The 22,051-nt window shown below is 30.6% G+C and overlaps 3 protein-coding genes across 3 annotated transcripts; 1 reads left to right on the top strand and 2 right to left on the bottom strand.

Moving 5' to 3' along the window:
* Positions 1-5,791: 5,791 nt before the first annotated feature.
* On the bottom strand, positions 5,792-8,683 carry LOC110011608 (uncharacterized). The gene is made up of 2 exons (XM_088875441.1): positions 6,967-8,683; positions 5,792-6,633 (listed from the first exon to the last, which is right to left on the bottom strand). Exons 1-2 carry the CDS (start codon positions 7,492-7,494, stop codon positions 6,025-6,027), a joined length of 1,137 nt encoding a protein of 378 aa, XP_088731567.1. The 5' UTR covers positions 7,495-8,683; the 3' UTR covers positions 5,792-6,024.
* Positions 8,684-9,032: 349 nt separating this feature from the next.
* Positions 9,033-14,728, bottom strand: LOC105155695 (uncharacterized). The gene is made up of 16 exons (XM_011071615.3): positions 14,559-14,728; positions 14,410-14,444; positions 14,171-14,282; positions 13,935-14,032; positions 12,984-13,080; positions 12,807-12,896; positions 12,661-12,723; positions 12,463-12,537; positions 12,324-12,389; positions 12,168-12,245; positions 11,569-11,673; positions 11,398-11,475; positions 11,168-11,287; positions 9,869-9,912; positions 9,665-9,722; positions 9,033-9,421 (listed from the first exon to the last, which is right to left on the bottom strand). Exons 1-16 carry the CDS (start codon positions 14,589-14,591, stop codon positions 9,413-9,415), a joined length of 1,161 nt encoding a protein of 386 aa, XP_011069917.1. The 5' UTR covers positions 14,592-14,728; the 3' UTR covers positions 9,033-9,412.
* Positions 14,729-18,984: 4,256 nt separating this feature from the next.
* LOC105155694 (uncharacterized) lies at positions 18,985-20,491 on the top strand. The gene has a single exon (XM_011071614.3). The coding sequence runs from the start codon at positions 19,082-19,084 to the stop codon at positions 20,255-20,257; it is 1,176 nt and encodes a 391-aa protein (XP_011069916.1). The 5' UTR covers positions 18,985-19,081; the 3' UTR covers positions 20,258-20,491.
* The last annotated feature ends 1,560 nt before the right edge of the window (positions 20,492-22,051 follow it).

Here is a 22,051-nt window from a genome sequence, read left to right as displayed (position 1 = left end):
TAATTGTAAACACCTCTAAATATTCGTATTATCAGACACTATAAAAAAATTGAGTTTTTGTCACTCTTTAAATTATCATGGCTTAAAAATCATGATAAATCATTACTATTAACCATGATTGAATAAAATTAAAGCAAAAACTTAAACTTTTACCACGATTAATTAATATTCGTCATGATTTTTAACCATACCCAAAATATTTGTCATAGTTTTGGCCATTGCTAATGTTTTGGCCATGCCTGCAAAAACAACAGCTAATAACTGTTGCAAAGTTGTGGTTGATTTTTATTTATCATCAATTTTTTCTTTTCGCTATAATAATTAATCGTAGCGAAAAATCTTATTTTTTCTAGTGGGACTATCGATTAAGGAATCATCTCTCAAATAGTAAAGTGGGGTTTGATAATTGAAAAATAGATAAATTACAACAAGTTTTCTAAGGCATTATCAAAAAATGATTATTGCTTGTGATATTATTGGTTATGGATTAAAGTCGTGGTAAGTAGCTATTATTAACCAAAACTAAATTAAATCAATACAAAAACATAACATATTCACCATGAAAATTCTCAAATATTTTAACCACACTCGCAAAAACCACGACCAACAATTATTGTGTGACTGTAGTCAACAAGTTTTTACTGCGGCTATTAATTAATTTTTAATCATGATAATTAATTATAGTCAAATGTTATATTTCTTGTCATGAGGTTTGATATAATTATGAATAGATCCTTGTTGTTTTGAAAATTACCTATACATCTATGATATTTAATGAAATTAAGTAATTCTGTACCGAAGGCTAGAAATTGTCTACTTTGCCATTTTTGTATCTTTTTAAAAAATTGAAAATTTGTAAAAAGTTAAATGAGATGGATGGAAAAAAAATTTAATTTATAAAATAAATTATCCACTTAGTCCATGAAAAAGTGCAAAAAGTAAAAATAAGTAAATCATCATTCATAATTCACAATGGCATTTCGCCTAATGCACCACAAAAACTGAATAGAAACCTAAAAAGGACTAATTGATTGAGCTAGTTGTTGGATGATCGTTAAAAATAAAGAAATATTAATAATTTTTCAAACAACTAGGAGGTATTTATAATTATTCTAAATTTCATGAAAACTCGTCGTAATTACCTCTAAGAAATTATGGGTTTGAATTTCGTTAATGTTATTATATATTATAACGATAGTACTTTTTATTTACTGAATATTTATAATAAAAGAATGTAATGGAAAAAACATGTATCTACACTGGTCTGAAGTCGAAATCTGGTCTTATTGACTTTACCTTCGGGTCCTTCAACTCCGTCTCAACTCTCTAGTAGTTGAAATGATTCTCGAACCTACTTACGAAGTTTGACGAGGAAAACATCGAATAGGGTCTAGTTGTAGGCTTCGGTGCATAAATTAGTAAAGTTATAGAACAATTCAAGAAGTAATAAATGCAGTAAGTAAATATACTTGACATCTGAAAATTATATATGTATTTATAGTCATGGCTGAATTATATGAATCGATATAATTCATCGATCCAAGAATAATAAGACAGTTAAGGTTGATCATATCAACGGGTCGGTCGGACCAGGTCTAATCGACCCTAGGTCAAGAAAACACAAATTCTTGGAGTTTCAATTATTTAGGGTGTCTTGACATTTGTTTATCGGAATTTAAGTATCTTATTTGTATACATGTATGTATATGTAAGTTGTATTTATATGACAATAATTGTAATTTGACTTTGTTTTATTGAGAATGGTTATCGTGAATCTGAAAAATAGGGCATCAAGATGGCGTGGTAATTATTTTTTTTATTATAAAAAAATTATATTAATATAATTCTTATGAATATTATTATATTATTATTATGAGTCGCGATTTCTAATCGTGACTCAATTAAAAAATATATATCTTTTTTAAATTAACCAAGTCGCGACTTGGCGTGTGAATTGCAATTCACATTTTTTAATTGGGCCAATTTGGCCCAATTCACATTCATAATTTTTTTCTTATATAAATTAATTATATTTAATTAATTTATAAAATTGTATTAATTTTAAAAATACAATGAAAGCATGCAAATGTAATAGTGTATATTTTTCTATACAATTTTTAAAAAATACAATGAACTATACTGATAAATGTGACAGTGTTCGAACCCTTTGATTGAAATCCGAGGCCAATTTCAAAATTTAGAAAAAAATATAAGTAATTGTTGTGATACTATAAATGTATAAATTATTATCTTATATAAAAACTTAGCAATTTACTTTTATTTATTTTTTAAAATATAATAATAAATAAAGTAATTTATTTTACATGTAAAAAATAAATTATTTTATTTTAAAAAGTACAAAGAGATATATTGCTATTTTTAAATATAATAAAGTAATTTATTTTATATTTAAAAATAATTTATTTTAAATATAAAATAATTGCTTCATGAATTGTTATATTTTAAAAATAAATGAAAGTAAATTGCTCATTTTTTTTATAAGATGATAATTTATATATTTATAGTATCACAAGAATTACTTATATTTTATTTCCAAATTTTGAATCTGGTCTCGGGTTTCAATCGAAGGTTCCAACACTATCGCCAACTTATCAATATGGTTCATTGTATTTTTTTATAATTATATAAAAAAATTGTACACTATTACATTTATATGTTTCATTGTATTTTTAAAATTAATATAATTTTTATAATTAATTAAATATATTTAATTTATAAAAAAAATATAATTTATAAATGTGATTGCAATTCACACTGCCAAGTCGCGATTCACAATCGCGACTTGGTTAATTTTATAAGAAAATATATTTTTTTAATCCAGTCGCGGTTAAAAATTGCGACTCGTAATAATAATATTATAATATTTATAAAAATTATATTAATATATATTTTTTATTTTTTTATAATAAAAAAATAATTACCCCCTTCCGTCTTGTTTCCCCATTCTGTGCGTCTTGTTACGTCCCAACATAATCAGTGCCCGCATGATAATTCTGGGTAATGGGTTCTTTTGACATTTTCAAGCATATAATTTTAAGATAAATTACGATCATTTTTTTTAAATTTAGCATAATTATAAATATTTTTTTATTATTTTAAAATTTATTAATACCTTTAATGTTTGATAAAATTATATAATTATTAGATGGAGGCTTGAATTGTCAATTTTGTCATTGTTGTATTTTATTCTTTTTAAAATAAAAAATTGAAATATTGTAAGAAAATTGGACAAGGCGGAAGGAAAAATTCTGAAAAATTACACTACAAAAAAACGGGGGATTTGGGATGGATTGGTCGATTGTTCCAAAGCCTGCTTCATATTGGAACGATTATTCGCACTCGTAACACATTAATAATTTTGTTAAACAAAATGAATTTAAAAGATAAAATCTCTTATTTTAATACCCTAAAAAGAGAAAAGAAAATGGTGCGCATTATATATATGGACTAAACTAACCTTGTATAGAAATAGAAAATAACAAATGAAATATTTTCATTCTTTTTTCTTTTTTTGGTTAATTATGTCTCACTTCTGTTGTATTGTACTATTTTCCTCCTTAAATTTCACAATGCTCTTCTAGTTTATGATAACTCACATTTATTTAATTTTAAAATATAATCATAAAACAACATATAAACAAAAAAAATTACATTTAGTGAATATCTGTTCAATTTTGCACACGTATCGAATATGTTATATCCACTAATAATAATAATAGTGGCACAATTTGTTTTGTCGATGGTGGTAGTTGGGCGGAGGCCTCAGACCCGACCCAGATGGGATGGGTTTGATATTTTTTATCGGGTCAGGACGAGTCATGAGTTTTGTACTTGGGCCACCCCAATTAAATTTTTAAATATTTTTTATTATTTATTTATTTTATATGTGATACATTATTAATAAAAAATTATGATATTATATGTAAATTTTTATATAGTTTTGCATTATTCAACTCTATACAAGAAATACAAAACATAGAAAATTAGTTGAATGTTATTTGTATTATATAATTTATTTTAGATTAAGAAAAAAGACTATGTTATATTTTCCAAAATTACAATGATATTTAGTAGTACTTATAGAAAAATTAGTCGAATGTATGATTTATAGTATATAATATGTTTTAGACAAAAAAACTATGTTCATTTAAATTGATATTACTTATTGAGAAATTAAATTAAAAAAAAAAAGATGAATGTATTGATAGTATTGTTTATATTATATAATTCATTATATATTAAAACTATGTTAAACTGAACGTACCTAAATCTAAAGTGATATTATTTATTAGAATAACAAAAAATTATTTGAATGTATTTTTTATATTATATAATTTTTTAGATCAAAATTTATGTTAAATTATTAAATTTAAAATGATTTTACTGAATAGAAAAAATAATATTTGGTTGAGTGTATACTTTATCTTATATAATTCATCTTAGATTGAAAATTATATTAAAGTATTCAAATCTAAACTTATAGTTATTGAAAAAGATGAGGCTGCCACGTGTTCTTTTAAGGGGTTGGGGCGGGGTTTCACGAAACGGGAAGGGTCTTGGGTCCGGGCAAATCCGCTCCCAACCCACCCTGTTATCGTCACTCAAAGTCTTCCCTTCTTATTATAGAGGGGGCACCACAAAATATTATATTAATTTATAGCGATATTACACTCTCCTTTTTTGAAATTTGACGTAATTACACGCAAACACGAGTAGTTTGAAAAATTAGATATACACTCTTGAGGTTTGCTAAAGTTTCCATTGGTCAAAAATCACTGAATTTGCTAATATTAAACAAAAAAGTGAATGAAAAATGATATTTACCTTCGATTGACTTGTTACTAACTTATTATTACCTTTATAGCCGTGAAGATATACCTCCTCACATGCATTAACGCGTGAAGACGTATGAGGGTAATTTGATCATAAAGAGATTTATTCGACATGCAATAAATCAATAATAAATCAATCGGGATAAATATAATTTTTTCTTATTTTTTTGTAATTATCAGCAAATTCAACAAATTCTAACTAACAGGCGGACTTATTTGTTAGAAAAAAATAAATTTTATGAATACTAGATGTAATTTTTTAAACCACGTGAGGTTTTCATGTAATTATACCAAAACTCATAAAAGTGAAATGTAATTATCCCTAATTTATGATAAAAGATATTAATCACACATAAATCGAGCCTATGACCCCCCTTGTAGATATCGCAACTAAAGAAACAATCTTGTTGGTATTCACAAACTTCATCGTAGAGTCCGAAAATTGATAGAAGTATCATATTAAATGCAACATGCTCCCTTGTGGAAACATCGTAATTGATGATATCGTTTATGTGAGTTTGAATTTGCATAAGCTATTAATAATTAAGTCAGACATAATATTATTATTATAGTGTTAGTCCAACGATTCACAGCTTATGGGAATACAAATATAAATAGACGGCACCGAATTTTCTAAAAATACTTTACATAGAAAAAAAAAATCTCGCAAACAAAAAGAAAAAAAAAAACCATCACCTAACTTAAATTACTTCACGGTATGCGGTGGTTCTTTTCCAAAAATTCGAGGATCATTTTTTTTTCCTTTTTTTTTTTTTTGAAATATCTTGTATTTATTAATAGATTCACCAAAAAAATAATATAAAGTGCAATTACCCTCATAGATATCACATTGGGATCTGACATCAAAACACATGTATGAGAAGAAGGCACACTTGGACTTTATAGAAAGTAGGAAGACTGAAACAAGACATGTCAACACAAAGAACCATCACTTGTCCGAACGTCGAACCATACAAAGCTAACACTATCCAAGATTTTTATCCAACTCAGGTTTTCATCGAAATAAACTAATTATAAAATAAGTAATACAATTGTTATGTGATTGATCATTTTTTTTTTTGAATAAGTGTATTATACTTGTCATATAATTAGTTCAGATTTGATCAAATCCAGTATGGATTAAAATTTCCCACTGGACTACAAACAGGAACTAAGATGTAATCACTGACTTGAGTTTGCTCCTAACGAAAACAAGAATGTCTTTTCTCTTCCAAGGACCACAACTGAAATAACCGCCCTGGAAACTCCTCCTGATTCTCGACACCCTCCAACCTTCTTTCGACAGCGGAGCAACTGACGACGCCGATGCTGATCGGTGAAAGGAAACATCAAGCTCCTCATCGGAGCTGCAAAGTTCCCTCTTTTCGTTGTATCTAAAGCTGATTTCACGTTGCATTTTTTTAGACTTCTTTTCTTTGTAATTCCGCTTCATCCAAATCCAGGCCCTTTTCCAGGCCGAGTCCCTAGCCGGTTCTCCGGTAACGTGCGGCCTAGGCTGCGGCAGAGCCAGGCTTTGCACTGCCGGTGGAGGGCTGGGGGGTGGGATGAGATCGTCTTCCAGTCTGGTTTTTGGAGTTCCGGGCTGCGTTTCCCATTGGAAGGGAACTCCGGCAGGGGTGATTTCATTGTTTAGAGGACCGGAGAACTGATCTCCAGTAGAGATTCTTGAAAGAATTCTTGTGAGAAATGAACCATTTTCTTCCACAGAAAATGCTGTCTTGTGCTGGCTGCAATAGTATATCTTTGTGGACCCTTCATCCTATTTGATAAATTCCAGGGAGGAAACAACATAAGACGATCAATTTTGGTTCATGAAGTAGAGTTTCTTGAAACTAAATCGAAATAGAGAAATTCAGACAGATTATGCAATTTCCTAGAGCGAACCTGTCTAAAGATCTCGAGACAAAGATTGTTTGTATAATGATCCTATTACAAGCTGACTAAATCATGCATCTACACAAGCACATGTAATCTTTCCGATCATCATATACATTGAAAAAAGTAGTATGATAAGTAAGAATTAGAGTACCAAAAGAGCAAAATATCATGCACATAAAACAGAAGCAAACTAAACTCATCTTGCAACAGGTACCAGTATGACCGGGATGTTCCACGGGCTGCAGCAAAAAGGGCCATCAACGGTAGACGAATCCAAGAACGAAGACGAGGAAGCATCGGAAGAAAAGCTCGAATTCTCAGCTGAGCCCACAAATTCTCCACCAGAATCTCCGAACCTCGAGCTCTCGTGCTGTTTACTTCTCCTCAAATCAAGATTGATGGTTTTCTTCACCATTTTCTTCAAACTCCAAAATCTAGACGTTCTTACAGTTGTCTCTTTAGGCTCATCATGGTCCAGATTAGGCAGAGGGAGCCCTAAGCTCTGCATGAGTGGAGAAGGGCTGAGTGGTGGTATGACATCTTGTTCTTGTGGATTCTTGGGAGTCCCTGGCTGCATTTCCCATTTGAAGGGAACTCCTTCGGCTGATCGGTAGAATATACGGGAAGATTGGCCTACCGACGACTCCCTTGCAAGAATTCTACTGATGCAATATCCATCACCTTGAAGTACAGAAACTGATCTTTGTTTTTGTTCTTGATCATGATTGCTTTCCAACTCCATGTTTCTTCTCAAGTTTCCAATACTAAGTTGTTTAAAATAGTGGAGTTACAGATGAGGAACAACATGGATGTGCATATATATATGTTAGGACAAATTAGTTCCTGGTTCATAGGCGGAAGATGAGAATGAGAGCACATGATGATTGTGGGATTTGGAAGTATAAATGGATTCTGATTAATGGGTTTTTTAAGTGAGGTTTTGGGTTAATATCTTTTAAGTGATTTACTGTACTTCTTTTGACATTGGGAAGCAAAGAAACCACCTTTGCTTTGAAGGTCAGGTTGAGGCTTTGGTCATACCAGAGTGACTTAGTTCATGTGCAAATTACCTATTCCTTAAGGCACCCCCACCCCCCAATCAACCATGTTCCTATTCGGAATAGTCCTGTCCCCCTACACAAAAATTCTTATCCATATCAATACGGAGTAAGTATATCTATAATTGGTTATTTTTTCTAAACTATACGCTAATTACACTATAATTGTATTATATTTATCGTATAATTAGTTCAAATCCAACCGAACTCAGTCCGTAAATTTCCCTTCCTATAAAGTAGATGTTTCATAACTCATAGTGCATTTGACATATATACATCATGCGGATAACTTTTATCAAACATACAAAAACCAAAATAGAAATATGCAATAGAAAACTCAGTGTATACTGTTCTTCAAAACAAAAAGAGCTTTTAACTTACAAGTACGTTAAAAGATCGTCTTCATCAGGCAACATTTATCCATACAACAATTGTCCCTGAATCCAACTCAACAAGTCAAGATTTATCAAGAATTGAAAAGCTCTATTAACAGAGTTTATGGCAATGGACGGAGGGTTAGACATCATAAATTTACATTCAAACTTAATTGGAGTTAGTAAAGAAAGTGGATTAATCAAGAGAAAAGAATGTGTGTTAGATGGTGGTGTTTTAGTTCTGTGCTCACTAAGCAAAAATTGGTTGACTTGAATTTTTGTCAATGTGCAATGAAGAGAACTAAAGGTTGAATTCACGTCATTTTTAATCAAATTTATATAATACGGAAACGGGAGAATGAAGGCATAGCTAATTTAGGTGGTATGATAGGGGTTGACTTTTACAGGTTTTGACTAAATAAATATGCTTACGTGTTTCGTGATGAGTGGTCAACTTCAAAAGAACCGCAAGCTCAATTTTCTTTTCAGATATATTATCTGCGTAGCATGCCCCAAAATTTCCACTGTATTTAGTTTTCATCCAGTAGAGATATAAACTTAGGTTCACTAAGTGTAATTATTCAAATCATAAGAAGTATACGTGTAATTACACTAAATCTTCGAGAATTTTTAGAAAAAACGACTCCTGCAGGCAGACTGGCAAACAATAGCACATCCAATGTATGAACACTCTTCCCCACCAAAATCCTATCCACTAATCAACTTCAGCTGTAATCCTAAGTGGAGCAACAGCCTAAGCTTCCCAAGAGGAAATCTCTGGTTTCCCCTGTACAATATTAATATGAAACTTTAGGAGTGTGTATAGACTTAATAGTGGCATAATCTACTGAAACAGGGCCAAACAAATATGAATGAATAAGCAGAACTAGCAATATGTAATACAATGAACATAAGTTATGCTAAAAAAGGAACAGTGGATGAGTTTGAAACAACAATTTCTTCTACTGAATCGGTATCTAAAAGTTTGCCATAAGTTAAAAGGCAAAGAGGAATTACATATGCACAATACTGCAACTGAGGGGCAGCTAGCTGCTAGCCAGATAAAGATACAGCTCTGAATGAGAGTTTACGGTGTTTCGAAGACTCTGAAGAAATGGGTCAGTTCAATTATCTGTATACAGGTTTTCACCAGTTTGAAGCTCGACACCAGCAAACTGCACCATGATCAGATAACCAAGTGTCCTGGACAACTACATGGATTGATGATTCACAGCCCCTTCACAACAAAAAAATCTCTAAGAGATGTTGAAAGTATTTTATGCCATGAATTCGCATTTTAGAGTTACAAGATTAAGTCAAGTTTCAGAAATCTAGTTAATAGGTTCAAGGATCGGAAAACATCTCAAACAAATAAATGCTAGAACTTGTTTAAAAATATTAATAGCAAAAGTGATAAGAGTTTCTTTTTTTTTTTTTTTTTCCTTTTCAGGAACAAAAGTAGCAAAGTTAATCAACATACCTCTGAAGGTGATGACAATAGTGAGTCCCTGTCAGAATTCAGATGACCGCTTAATCTCCTGTAAAAAGTTTCATCCTTGAGTTCTTTATTCATTGGTTGTTATTTTCTGTTTTCCCCCAACTCCATCTCATTATACATGTGTGTGTCATTGTGCCTATAAAGGGACTTTGTTGTTTGAGGGAAAGAATTTATGAAGAATGTTACCTTGGCCTCTCAGACTTAGCAAGATGCTTAGACATTATAGATGCCTGCAATTAACAATATTGATTGTTAGACCTGATAGAGCAATATAGTGAAAGAAAATGCCGCGAGTGCTCTTGGAAAATTCTAAAACTTCAATCAAATTTGTTCAAAGAAGAAACTCGATGTGAAACATGCAAATGTTTTTTAAACCAAGAGATTATCTAACTATTCTGAAAGAATTCGAAAAACCTGAATAAGATTTAGGATTAATTACACTTAGATGGCTTCTAAAATTGCGAAATTAACTTTTCCCCAAAAATATGAATTTACACTTACAACCTTCTCAAAAAATTCACTGTTTGCACCTAACCCCATTTGTTAGGATTTGGACGAAATATGCTGATATTAACAAAAAGAAATTGCACAAATTTCAATTTACCCCTCATCTATCGTTTTCACATTATGTACTTATGAGAATGTTAAAAACTGGGAAAATTGAAAATTTATATAATTTTTTTTTCTTACTTCAGCATTTTCTGTGCAAACCCTTACAGAAAGGAGTCAAGTGTAAACCAAGAATTTTCAGAGGGTAGGGGGTGTAAGTATAATTTCAAAACTTCTTTAGGGATAGTATAATTTAGCATTTTTAGAGGGGTCTAAGTGTAATTAACCCTAATATTGATTAAGAAAAAATAGAATGTGACCCATGCCAATGATTTCATGCCGAAAGACTGCATATACAATTTGAAAAACTTCCAAGAACTCAAATGAAATTTATTGAAACAAGAACTTGATGTGGAACATGCCAGAAGTGTTTGGCAGCAAAAGGAAGAATAGACCACTTTGACATTCCACAAAATAAAAGAGATATGCAAGCACGTCCAAAGTAATTCAGTACAGCACTATATTTGTGCTAAATATTCAATGGTTTAACTCCAATGTTTACCCAAATAATAGAACTCAACAAGGTGAAAGTTTAAGGGAACAAGCTTTCTGCATAAATATTTAATTGAATTTGCTATACTTATCAACAACCTTAAGCCTAACACAGAGGTCGAAAATGGTCAAAAGACATTTCAGTATGTCTGGAGAGAGGATGAACTTGAAGAAAAAAAATATGACTAGCCAAAAGAAGAACAAATGGTGAAAGAAGAAATAGTTGGTTAGTAAGATTTCAAAGGCATGCGACTCCACTGGTTTCTTTGATGTTCACTGAAGATATAGCCAACACACAGGCAATATCTTAAATTGGGGCATGCTAGTGGCAATAAAATTTTCCCATCTACACTATTGAATTGCACTGCAAACAACATTATGTACCTGCTCTTGAATTATGCTCCTTGCTTCGACAAGCTGAGCTTCCAGCTCAAGTTCTCTCTCTGACACCTCAGAAGTTAGTTCTGCAGCCTTCTGTGCATCTTGAAGCTGAACCATGCGCTCCTTCATATGAAATAGCAAAATTCACAAAACAAATAATCGCTACTCGTCAAGAAAATTACATTGAATTTATTCTCTCATTAAATCACATCAAGATATGCTCTGAATTCTACCTTTATTGAAGTCATCTTGGTTCGGAGACTTTCTTCAATTTGATCTCTGGCCATGTGAAGAGGCAGATCAAACATGTCCTGTGAAGTATGAAAAGATAAATTATTTTACCATATCGAAGTTTCTAGCTATCAACAAATGCTTTATATCGTTATCCCAACATTTGCACATACCGTCCTTCCACCCAACGGGGAATGGGACAGGTCAGAATCCACCCTCGTATTGACTGGAGAAGACTGCTTCCCATTTGGAGCATTTAAGAATTCACGCATATCAACCTGGAGCCCAGAATTCATCAGTAAATACATATTTAGAGAAGTAGAAAATTCTTATGAATGGAAGTCATGCATTCCATGAATAAAAAACTGTGCTTGGGACAAAGTTCATTTTATATGTCAAAAATGTTCTATTCTAATGATCCAAAACTCCTCTACACCTGTCCAATGCACTACAACTAATAAGCCAAAGAATGAGAGAGGACCATGATTAACAAACTTCAAATGGCAGTGGATGAAATCATCGTGTATTTGCAGAACCAAACTATAAAAACTAAGAAAGCAAAATTCAAATTTACAATTACATTAATCAAATTGTATCGACAAATTGATGGGAGTGTGCTTTGAGTAAAATGGTGACACATAAACTTTTAACCCCCAAATCATAAAACTTGGCTCCATCCCCGATTTCAATAGTTTAAAGAAACACAAATCAAAAAGGACAGACAAATCCACCATTCAAGATTGTGGAATTCATTGTTATCATTATGAATCACCTGCATTGAGCGTAATAATGCCCTCAAATCAGCATTCTCCGCCACCAATTCTTGATTTTTTGCTTCATAAGCATCCACCTACAGCCAGCATACAGTAATGGCTAATGGGAGAGTCGCAAGTGGATAAATTTAATGAGTTTTTATGGCGTTACTTACAATCTTTTTGTAGAAATCATTGTCAGTCTTCTTTCCGTTCCAGGTCCCACGCTGCCGGCCTTCTTTCTATTGCATGATATAGACCCATAAGAAAAAGAAATTTGAACCATAATAGGAGATAGTAGTACCCTGTAAATACCTGTAGTAAATTCATAATTTCCATGCCTGACCTAGATTCCTTCTTTTTCTCCATTAATACTTGGTTAAGCCTCTCCTGCAAGATATGGCATGTTAATACCTAGATATGCTTGTTCATCATCTCTTCATTGTGATTTATCCAATCCGGAAGCTTTATAGTTCCTTTAAGAGGCTAATAAGGCACACCAAAACATCGTACCTGCAACTTTATATACTCTTTTTCTTTCTTCTTCATCTCATGAATCTGCTGAGTTCTTACTTGCTGGTTATCAAGTACAATGTCAGAATCAACAATACAGAAATGAGTAGCTTAGTGTGACAAGGCAAATAAGGTGAAGAGTAAACCTGATTACCCAAAACCATCTTCTGAAATTCATCTCGCTCCTGCTGCAACTTATCAATTTGTGACTTGAAAGCAGCTGTAGCTTTAGCTTCCTACACGGAGTTCCTTATAAAGTCAGAGAAAAGTTAACTACATCTACATTTCAACTGATCTTTCCAATATGAATATGCCAGACCAACCGTTCTAGTCATTGTGGCTATCTCTCTATCTTTCGCGGACAACTGCGCTTCCAACCTCTCAACTTTAGCTTCCAGTCTTGAAATGTCTGATAAGAGTCTTCAGAAGGAAAAAGAGCATGTAAGTCGTCCTCTCACCACAAGTTGAGGAAAACCCAAATATTGAAGAGTGCATTATGTCTGATGTGATTAGTAATTGTCGATGAAATTACCCCACATGATTTTACACATCATGATGGTTTACTCTCATTTTTAACAACTTGTCAACATCTTCATTCAAAATATAAGTTGCCCTCCATCCAGTTGCATTTGGTCCAGATTAAGCATGGTAGAGTATCATATTACCAGATTACAGCATAGAATCATCTTGCTACTATACTAAACTCAAAAAATAGAAAAACTTGAATCCCTGGTCAAAATTGACATTTTTAAGGAACAACCTTGGACCAAACATAGTGTTGTGGTTTCCTTCCCATTGTCAGCAAAATAATGATTGACTCCTTACTTTTATGGGAATCAAGATTAAAACTCAGTATAGTACACTCGTCTGTACTAACTGTAAACCAAAGAGTTTAAACCATATCACAAACAATTCCATCAAGTTCCAGAACAAGCTCAATAGCTTGATCACAATTTTAGTCGAGATGTAAGCAGAAAGGAATTAATTAGTTCAACAAATCTCTATTTTTAAGTCTCATTTGACAAAAGCTTCAAGCTAATTGAGATCTAATCATCCCAGTAATGGGATTTCTTATAAAAATCAGTCTATAGCTTCTTATGCCAAATCCTTTCAATTTTTTCGTCAGCAAACCAGCGCAAACAAATTCTACATCAAAATTGCAATGCATGATAAGCCCATAAAAGTACAAACCATAACAATACAGAAAGCCAAATAGTGGAAATAGTAATAAATGTAAATATCACAGTAAGGATACTTAGTACAAAGAATCGTACCTTTGCCTCTGCTCATTGGCTGACTCCCTAAACTCAACATCCCTCTGTCTCTGCTGCAACAACGCATATATACAATTGCAAGTCCTGGCTACTGAAACCTATTTCCATTTTTTTATCCGCATCAGAACATATAATTACAGACACACATACACACAGATATATATATATATATGTATATATAAACTAAAAAGTGTAAAAAATCTTACTACAACAAAAGACAAAAAAATGATACTAACGGGATCATTGGAGAAGAGATCAAGTGAAGCGGGAAAGCCAAAGGTGACGAGTGTATTGTTCAAATACTTGGCGCAGTGCTCCAGGTTGTTGAGATCCGCAAACGCATATTCACTAAAGAACAATGCAACGAAGTTAACATCTAACAAGTTTTGTTTTTTCCTTATGCTTCTTCACCACATTGTACAACACAACAAAAAAATCAGAAAAAGCCACATTTTTAACACTGTTCTTCTCTTACCTCATACCTAAAGTAGCTGGATTATTCGATGATCTCTGTATAAAAAAAACAACACGCACAAATTAGACAGTAAGTTAAACTGAAAATGTAGTACAATAAATTCTTCTAATGACTTGTAAACTACAGAAAGGAGGATAGCTAGACTCTACTCTGAGATCGGCGTCGGTTTCAGTGGGAGGCATTTGCAGACAGCTTCACAGACGAGTGGGCGAGGAAGTGAGGGAGAAAAGAACAGTAGATCTGAATGGTGGGGAAATTTGAAATTGGAATTGGAATTGGAATTTACAACAAGAAATAGGGATTAAAGAAAGGGTGAATGTTGGAGGTAAAGCCTAAGGCCTGTTTGTTTAGGAATACTTTTTGCAACAAATATTTTCCCTTTTCTTGACAAAATAAACATTATTTTTTTATTTCAATAGAAAAATAATTTAATAGATTTCCCTTATGAGCAACTATTTGTATTAGGTCTATACTATGATACATGGACACGGCGATATGAAAATTTTAGAAAATTAGAATACGACAGTGTACTAATACGATTATACATAATATATTTTTTATTTATATATTATTAATTTATTATAAAATTAAAATAAACAATATAAAAAATCAAGAAATGAAATATAAAATATACAGGTTTTATATCTAAAATCATTAATCAAATGTGATTTTAAAAATATACATAATCAGTTATTTTAAAAAGTACACAATGAAAATTTTTTAATCGTCCAAATTAGTTCAATCATCATGACCATCTTTAAAATTTTTAATATTTTAATCTCAAAATTTTTAATCGGAATGAAGTGAATTATTATTATTTTTTTTTTGTTAAGCCAAAAGTCTTTTTCTTTTAAAAAAACAAAAAGGATTGAAATGTTTCAAAATTATTTTTTAAAATATTCCTAAACGTGTCGGGCGCGCCAATAGACATGTCCGACGCCATGCTCTTTTTCTTTTTTTTTTAATTTTTTTTAATACACGAATATTGTGTCCGACATGTGTTCATGTTGGATATTACACTAAATAAAGCTTTGGTAAGTTGTGGCCTCCACTAAGCATTTTATTGTTGTTTATTAATTGAAACTTGAGTTTGGTGCAACGTGCAATACATCAAATTGACTTTAGTTGTCCAAAATACAATTATGAGTGATCATTTTTGCTAGTGTTGTAGGAAAGAATGTGTGGAAGTGGGAGTAACATTCTGGGTTGGATTATTGGAGGTCCAAAATATGTAGGGAATAATTCTACTTTTATTTTATTGATGTTTGGTGTAATTACACGTAAGTTATTTAGTTAATTAAGATTTACTGAATTTTACTCATATTAATAAATAAATAAAAAACTGAATAAAAATCTATGTTTACCGTCAATTAATTTTTTACCGACTTAATGCAGGTGAATAAACTTTTTTTCTACTGAGCTATTCTTATAATGTTGAAAATATACCTGCTCACGTGCATTAAGTGTGAAGACGTATGAGGGTAATTTAATCTGACCTACAATAAATCAATAATAAGTCAATTGAGGGTAAATATGAATTTCTTTTTTCTATCCTTTTTATTAATATTAGCAAATTCGATTAATTTGAGGAACTTATTTATTATACAGAAGCAAATCTCATGAGTGTTTTATGTAATTTTTCAAACCACAGGATCTACGTGTAATTATTGCAAACTTTGAGAAACGAGAATATAATTATCCCATTTCATTATGTCGTAAGTGAGGCCTAATATTAATTGTCAAGAAAAAAATTTATTGGTTAGATATTTTAAATATCTTAATTATTTATTTTGTATTTATCTAAAATCTTATCTTCAATGTTATAATTAAAATTTTAAATTATCAATAAAAGGTCAATTAGAAACATCACCTATTTTAAATACATTAAATATTTATTTTGTATTTATCTCAAATTTTATAATACTAATTGAATTTGTATTTATTTTATATGTTAACATTAAATTTTATTTTATATATTCAATACGTATCTATTTTATACGAGTTTATTATTATGATTAAGTTGTATTTATAAACTCTAAAAATATCCGAACCAAATAAAAATTTTCAAATATACATTATTTATGTGTATCCGAATCAAAATTTTTGGTTACCTAATGATAGTTCATTTATGTTATTAAGTATATATTTCGTTTTCAGAAACTTATTTGTATAATTCTATTAATCTGTCGTTTAATTTTATTTTACATCTATTGCATATTAATAAGTACGTATTTCACTTTTAAAATTTATTTATATAATTCTACTTAATAAATCATTTAGGTTTTATTTCTATTTAAATATTTACTCTTTTATACTTTATACACCAATTTATGTATATACATATATATATATTATTACATTTATTAAATTTTAATTTTATAGTTTAATTTTGTTGTTTTCTTTCAAATTGTATATTTTTATTTTTCTACAAAAATAAACAAATTTAGTTGTTTAATTCTACTAAAAAATATGATTTAATTTTTTATTCCTATATAAATATCTACTCCTTTATATTTTTTATAAATTATAATTTCATCCATTAAAATTTATTTTATACTTTATTTTTTTTGCTTTTTTAGATTTTTTATCTTTTTTTTTTTCATTTTGCAACAAAAACGAACAGATTCATTTAGTACTAATAGATACATATTGTATTTGATATTAATTTGTATAGTTATATTCAAATTACCAATTAATTTTTTTTTCTGTTTAAAAATTTGTCCTTTTTATACTCTAATTTTTTAATATATTACAGTTTCATCCATTAAATTTTTATTTTATAGTTTTTAATTTTTTTGTTCTTTTTTCAGATTTCTTTTCTGTTTTCTTTTTATTTTTCAATAAAATGTAACAAATTCATTTAGTGTAATAGGTACATATTTTATTTAATGTTTATTTGTATGGTTCTACTTAATTTAATATTCAATTTTTATTTTTATGTAAATATTTTCCTTTTTTTAATCTTTTAATAGACATATACTATAATTACATCTATTAAAATTTTATTTTATAATTTAATTTTGTTGTTCTATTTCAGATTTTTTTTTTTGTATTTTATTTTCCTACAATAATAAACAAATTTATTTAGTGTTGATCGACATATATTTTATTTAATATTTATTTGTATAACTCTACTCAAACTACGATTCAATTTTAATTATTGTTTAAATATATGCCCTTTGTATTTTCTATAAACCATTTTTCATATATTATGGTTCAATCCAAATATTAATTTTTTATGTTATAGTTATAATTTTTTGTTCTTTTTCAGCTCTTTTTTTTTTTTTTGTTTTTCAAATAAATTGGAACAAATTCATTTAACTCTAATAGATACATATTTCATCTAATACTTATCTATATGAATCTATTTAATATGACATTTAGTTTTTCTTTTTATTTAAATATTTACCATTTTTTTCACATTTTTACACACTTATTTTTTTTATATATATATTATAGTTTTTTTTTGTTTATTTTTTTTTGTTTTTCAGTTGTCTTTCTTCTAACATATTAATAGTAAGATTTTATTCTTGCTTTTTATTTTATTTTATTTTTTAAAAAGTACGATCGTTTTAGATTTATGTATTTTAGTATAGATTCTGATGAAGGATGAAATATAAAAAATTGTACGTCTAACTAATTTCTTATTTTTTATATTTTTTATAGAGTTTGATATTTTTAAAAAAATAAAAAAATGATCTATGTATTTTATAGAATGTAATAATTTTTTATAAAAGTAATCCTTATAAAATACAAATTTTGATTAGAAGAATATATTGTATATTTAGATAAATATATTTTTCAATAATAATCAAAATAGATTAAAAATTCAAAACTATTATATTTTATCTTAAAAATGATAAAAAAACAAATTATTTTTCAAAACCGATTCTTTCATTAGGTAATATATTATAAAAAAATTATTTAATTTAAAAAATAAAATATTATATAATTATACATAGCACCAATTCTACGCTACTTCATATATACAGTGAAATTCAAATACACTAAAACCGACTGATACCATTCCTCTGCAGCAGCCCAGTCAATAGTTCTTGTTATATTGGGCCTTTGAGACTCATATTTCGGGCTTACAACCCCAATCTTGGGCCAGCATCATTCTCAATGTTTACAGTCTGAACTTGTCTCTTTTCAAACGATGGTATTCGTACTGTACTTGTTATGTAATTTGTTACATTTTTTAAATTATAAATTAATTACATAACAAATATACTACAGTTACTACATAATTGGATTGAGTCTTGTCATATTGATCTGAACAAGGATTTCCTCAAGATATAGTTGTATGGCTTGACCGAAACACAGAATTACACAAAAGAATTATGCAGCAAATAAATTCTATTCTAAATTCTAATTCTGGAAAAAGAAAATATAAGTCCCAATAATTATATTCTTGCGTTATGAATTTTGGATAAAAATATTCATACATATCTAGTGTGCCCAGATGCCAAGTCTTTGAGCATTTTCCATGGAATTTGATTCTTCATTTCTAGTGATGCAAGTGAACCTTAAAGATGAAAACAAACCACAGCTACACTAAGATTTTTCTTACCTTCAATCCAACACATGAAAACTACTATATAAGCAGAACCACTCGGGATCCTGCAAATGCAAGAACGCAAATACCTAGTTAAGTGTGTGCATTGGGAACATGGCAAGGTACGAGAGACACGGAGGTCGCCAGACCAACGGTAGGACTGAACCGGGCCGTGATGCATTCACCTTTTTTGGTTACTCTGCAACTCATAGCTCTGCCTCAACTGAGGTTGTCGAGTTTAAAGTTGCTTCTGATCACCATAACCCTACGAGGAACGAGTTGTACAAGGATCATAGAGTCGACTATAAGCCCCGTCCTGTCCCTGCTCAGGATCATCGGTCGGAGAGAGGCTATGAATACTCACCCAAAGTTGGCAACCATGGGGTCCATGTCCAAACCAAGGGCTTGTCTCGTGACAACATCTATAGAGACTATAGCCCTTCGAACTCACCCAAAGTTGGCAACCATGGGGTCTATGTTCAGACCAAAGGCTCGCCCCGCGACAGCTTGTATAGAGACAATAGCCCTTCGAACTCACCCAAAGTCGACAACTATGTTGTACGTGGCCAGACCAAGGGCTCGCCCTGGGACAATGTCTATGAAGACAATAGCCCTTCAAATTCACCCAAAGTCAACAACCACGTGGCCCGTGTTCAAACCAAGGGTTTGGACAATGTCTATAGAGGCAATAGGCCTTCGAATTCACCCAAAGTTGGCAATCATGTGGTCCATGGCCAGACCAAGGGCTCGCCCTGGGACAATGTCTACAGAGACACTAGCCCTCCATCAAGAGACAACTACCGCACCACTCATCACTATGGTAAGTACCCTAACAACTATGTTAGCAGTGATGAGGAGGATGACGATGATGTTATATGCAAAGATGGGGTTTGTTATAAGAACCCAAGCGCAAAGCAGAATCACATCAAAGACAAAGATTACCAGAAAGAAAAGAACAAAGGAAACGGCTACGATCCTCCTTCTTACACTACAACGCAACCAAGAAAAGACGCATACTATGAAACATCCAACGGCAACAACCCTCCGCATATCAGAACAAGAACCCACGAGCCGAGATGGGGACCGGAGTTCCAAATCGAAAACAACAGGAATTCCCCGGTCTCCGTCAGGACACATGAGCCCTACTTCAATGCATCCCCAAGGAAAAACAACGAGGGTCACCGCGAAATCATGGACAGGGGGTCGCCTCGGGGCGTTGAGCATTACACTGGAAAAATTGACTGCAAAGAGGCCGCCAAAAAATACAAGGGTGTCCTTGTGTCGACATGAATGGAAGAAACGAAGAAACATAACATAATGCAGGTCCTATTGTCTACAGTATGATCAGTATCAACTTATTTCCTGTCTGCTTTTGTTTGAGTTGTTCTCTTAGGTGTGTGGTTCAGACATGTTAGAAGCATGTAGTTCTTAAATAATTAAGAGATATATGCAATAACTTAATTACGCACTTAACTTGTTAATGTTGATATTGGAAATAAGAGCAATGCACTTGGATTTGCTTTATAGGACTGGAACTAGAACAGTTGTATATATATATATTCTTGTTGTAATAAAGTAGAATGTTCTATCTTAATCTTCCAAAATAACCCAAAACTTCTTTGTAATAACTCTTCAATCACTCCACAAGGAATTACGTCTAACATGGCTGTTGGCAAAGTCAAAACAGGCAAATGGTAGGAAATTGGTCTGACAAGCACGCAAATTACTCTCTATGTAAGAATAAAAATTTCAGCTTACGTAATTTTTAATATAAAACAATTTACTTGTCTATCTAAAAAGGTAAATTATTTCATATGATTTTAAAAAATATAGAAAGATACTTCACTAATTTTTTTCATTAAAAGTAATTTACTTGCTCGCTATATCGTAAGGAGTTGCTTGCATTTTTTCTCAAGTACATCGGATCCGCACACGAAACATAAAAATTAAGAAAAGACAACTCAATGCAAGTGACAAAAATTCACGTAATTTGGAAAAAATAATCCTATGTCTATGGTTGTTTAGGATCTGTTTTCTTAGTATGGATTTTTATTAATTATGATAAACAAAACCAATAATCCATTATTTATATTAGAGTGCCTATGGATAAAATATTAAGAAATTATAATTTATCCAGGACAAAAGAAGTGCATCTCAAAAATAAATTCCGTATCATTGAGTTTAGTTGCAATATTGTATCAGATTCCGTACTCCAATTTTATAATATCGTTTTGTCAAAGTTTTTCTTTTGGGATTAATATACTTTAACTCCTTTTAAAAATACAAAATTACATTTTTCTCCTAAAAAAATTTAAAATTACAGTTACACTTTTTCTAGAAATTTATTGTTTACACCTGATCACATTTTGTTAGGGTTTGGATAAAAATATTGATGTTAGCAAAATAATTTTTATAAGTTGTTAATTTTACACCTCATTTAATATTTCCATGCAATAACGTTGTACTCATAAGAGGAAAAAATATAATAATGTTAACTTAACTCCGTATACATATATATATATATGTTTATCCCTTTATAAATACAAAAATATACATGAAAATGTTAAATAAGGGATAATATTAAAAAATTTGTGTTTTTTTTTAAAAACTAAAATTAGCATTTTTCGCCCATATTCTCACGAAATGGGATCAGATGTAAATGGAGAATTTTCGAAGGGGTGTAAGTGTAATTTCAAATTTTATTTGGAAGAAAGTATAATTTTGTATTTTTAAAGGGAATTCAATTAAAATTAACCCTTTATTTCCATTCAAATTATAAAATTCAAAATAGTGGCTTTTTCTCGAAATTTGATGAATTTATGTGAATAATGAAATAATTTTTTGACTTTAAATGTCAAACCCGCGAGTCGTCTCGCCTTTGTGGGACGACCGAACAAGAACGAATTGCCAACAAAGAAAACTACCATAATTAATTATGTTGATCATAGTTTTCCGTTAATAATTTTCAACCCTTGACCAATTAATGCAGTTCATCAAATAAGACCCATTTTTCAAAAATCCAAAAAGGTTTTCCTTTTTCTTTTTCTTTAAAAAAATAGTTTCAAATTAACCAACATATTATTA

The sequence above is a fragment of the Sesamum indicum genome, linkage group LG2, assembly GCF_026168435.1.
Source record: "Sesamum indicum cultivar Baizhima isolate 11 linkage group LG2, ASM2616843v1, whole genome shotgun sequence".
Taxonomy (NCBI): Eukaryota; Viridiplantae; Streptophyta; class Magnoliopsida; order Lamiales; family Pedaliaceae; genus Sesamum; species Sesamum indicum.
This window is presented reverse-complemented; position numbering and strand designations above follow the sequence as displayed.

Coding starts and splice junctions, on each gene's coding strand:
- LOC110011608 (XM_088875441.1), bottom strand. CDS start 7,494: ATGGAGTTGGAAAGCAATCATGATCAAGAACAAAAACAAAGATCAGTT. Junction 6,634..6,966: donor GGAACATCCCGGTCATACTG/GTACCTGTTGCA, acceptor TTTATCAAATAG/GATGAAGGGTCCACAAAGAT.
- LOC105155694 (XM_011071614.3), top strand. CDS start 19,082: ATGGCAAGGTACGAGAGACACGGAGGTCGCCAGACCAACGGTAGGACT.
- LOC105155695 (XM_011071615.3), bottom strand. CDS start 14,591: ATGCCTCCCACTGAAACCGACGCCGATCTCAGA. Junction 12,724..12,806: donor AGATGGTTTTGGGTAATCAG/GTTTACTCTTCA, acceptor CTTGATAACCAG/CAAGTAAGAACTCAGCAGAT. Junction 9,913..11,167: donor GGAGCATAATTCAAGAGCAG/GTACATAATGTT, acceptor TGTTAATTGCAG/GCATCTATAATGTCTAAGCA.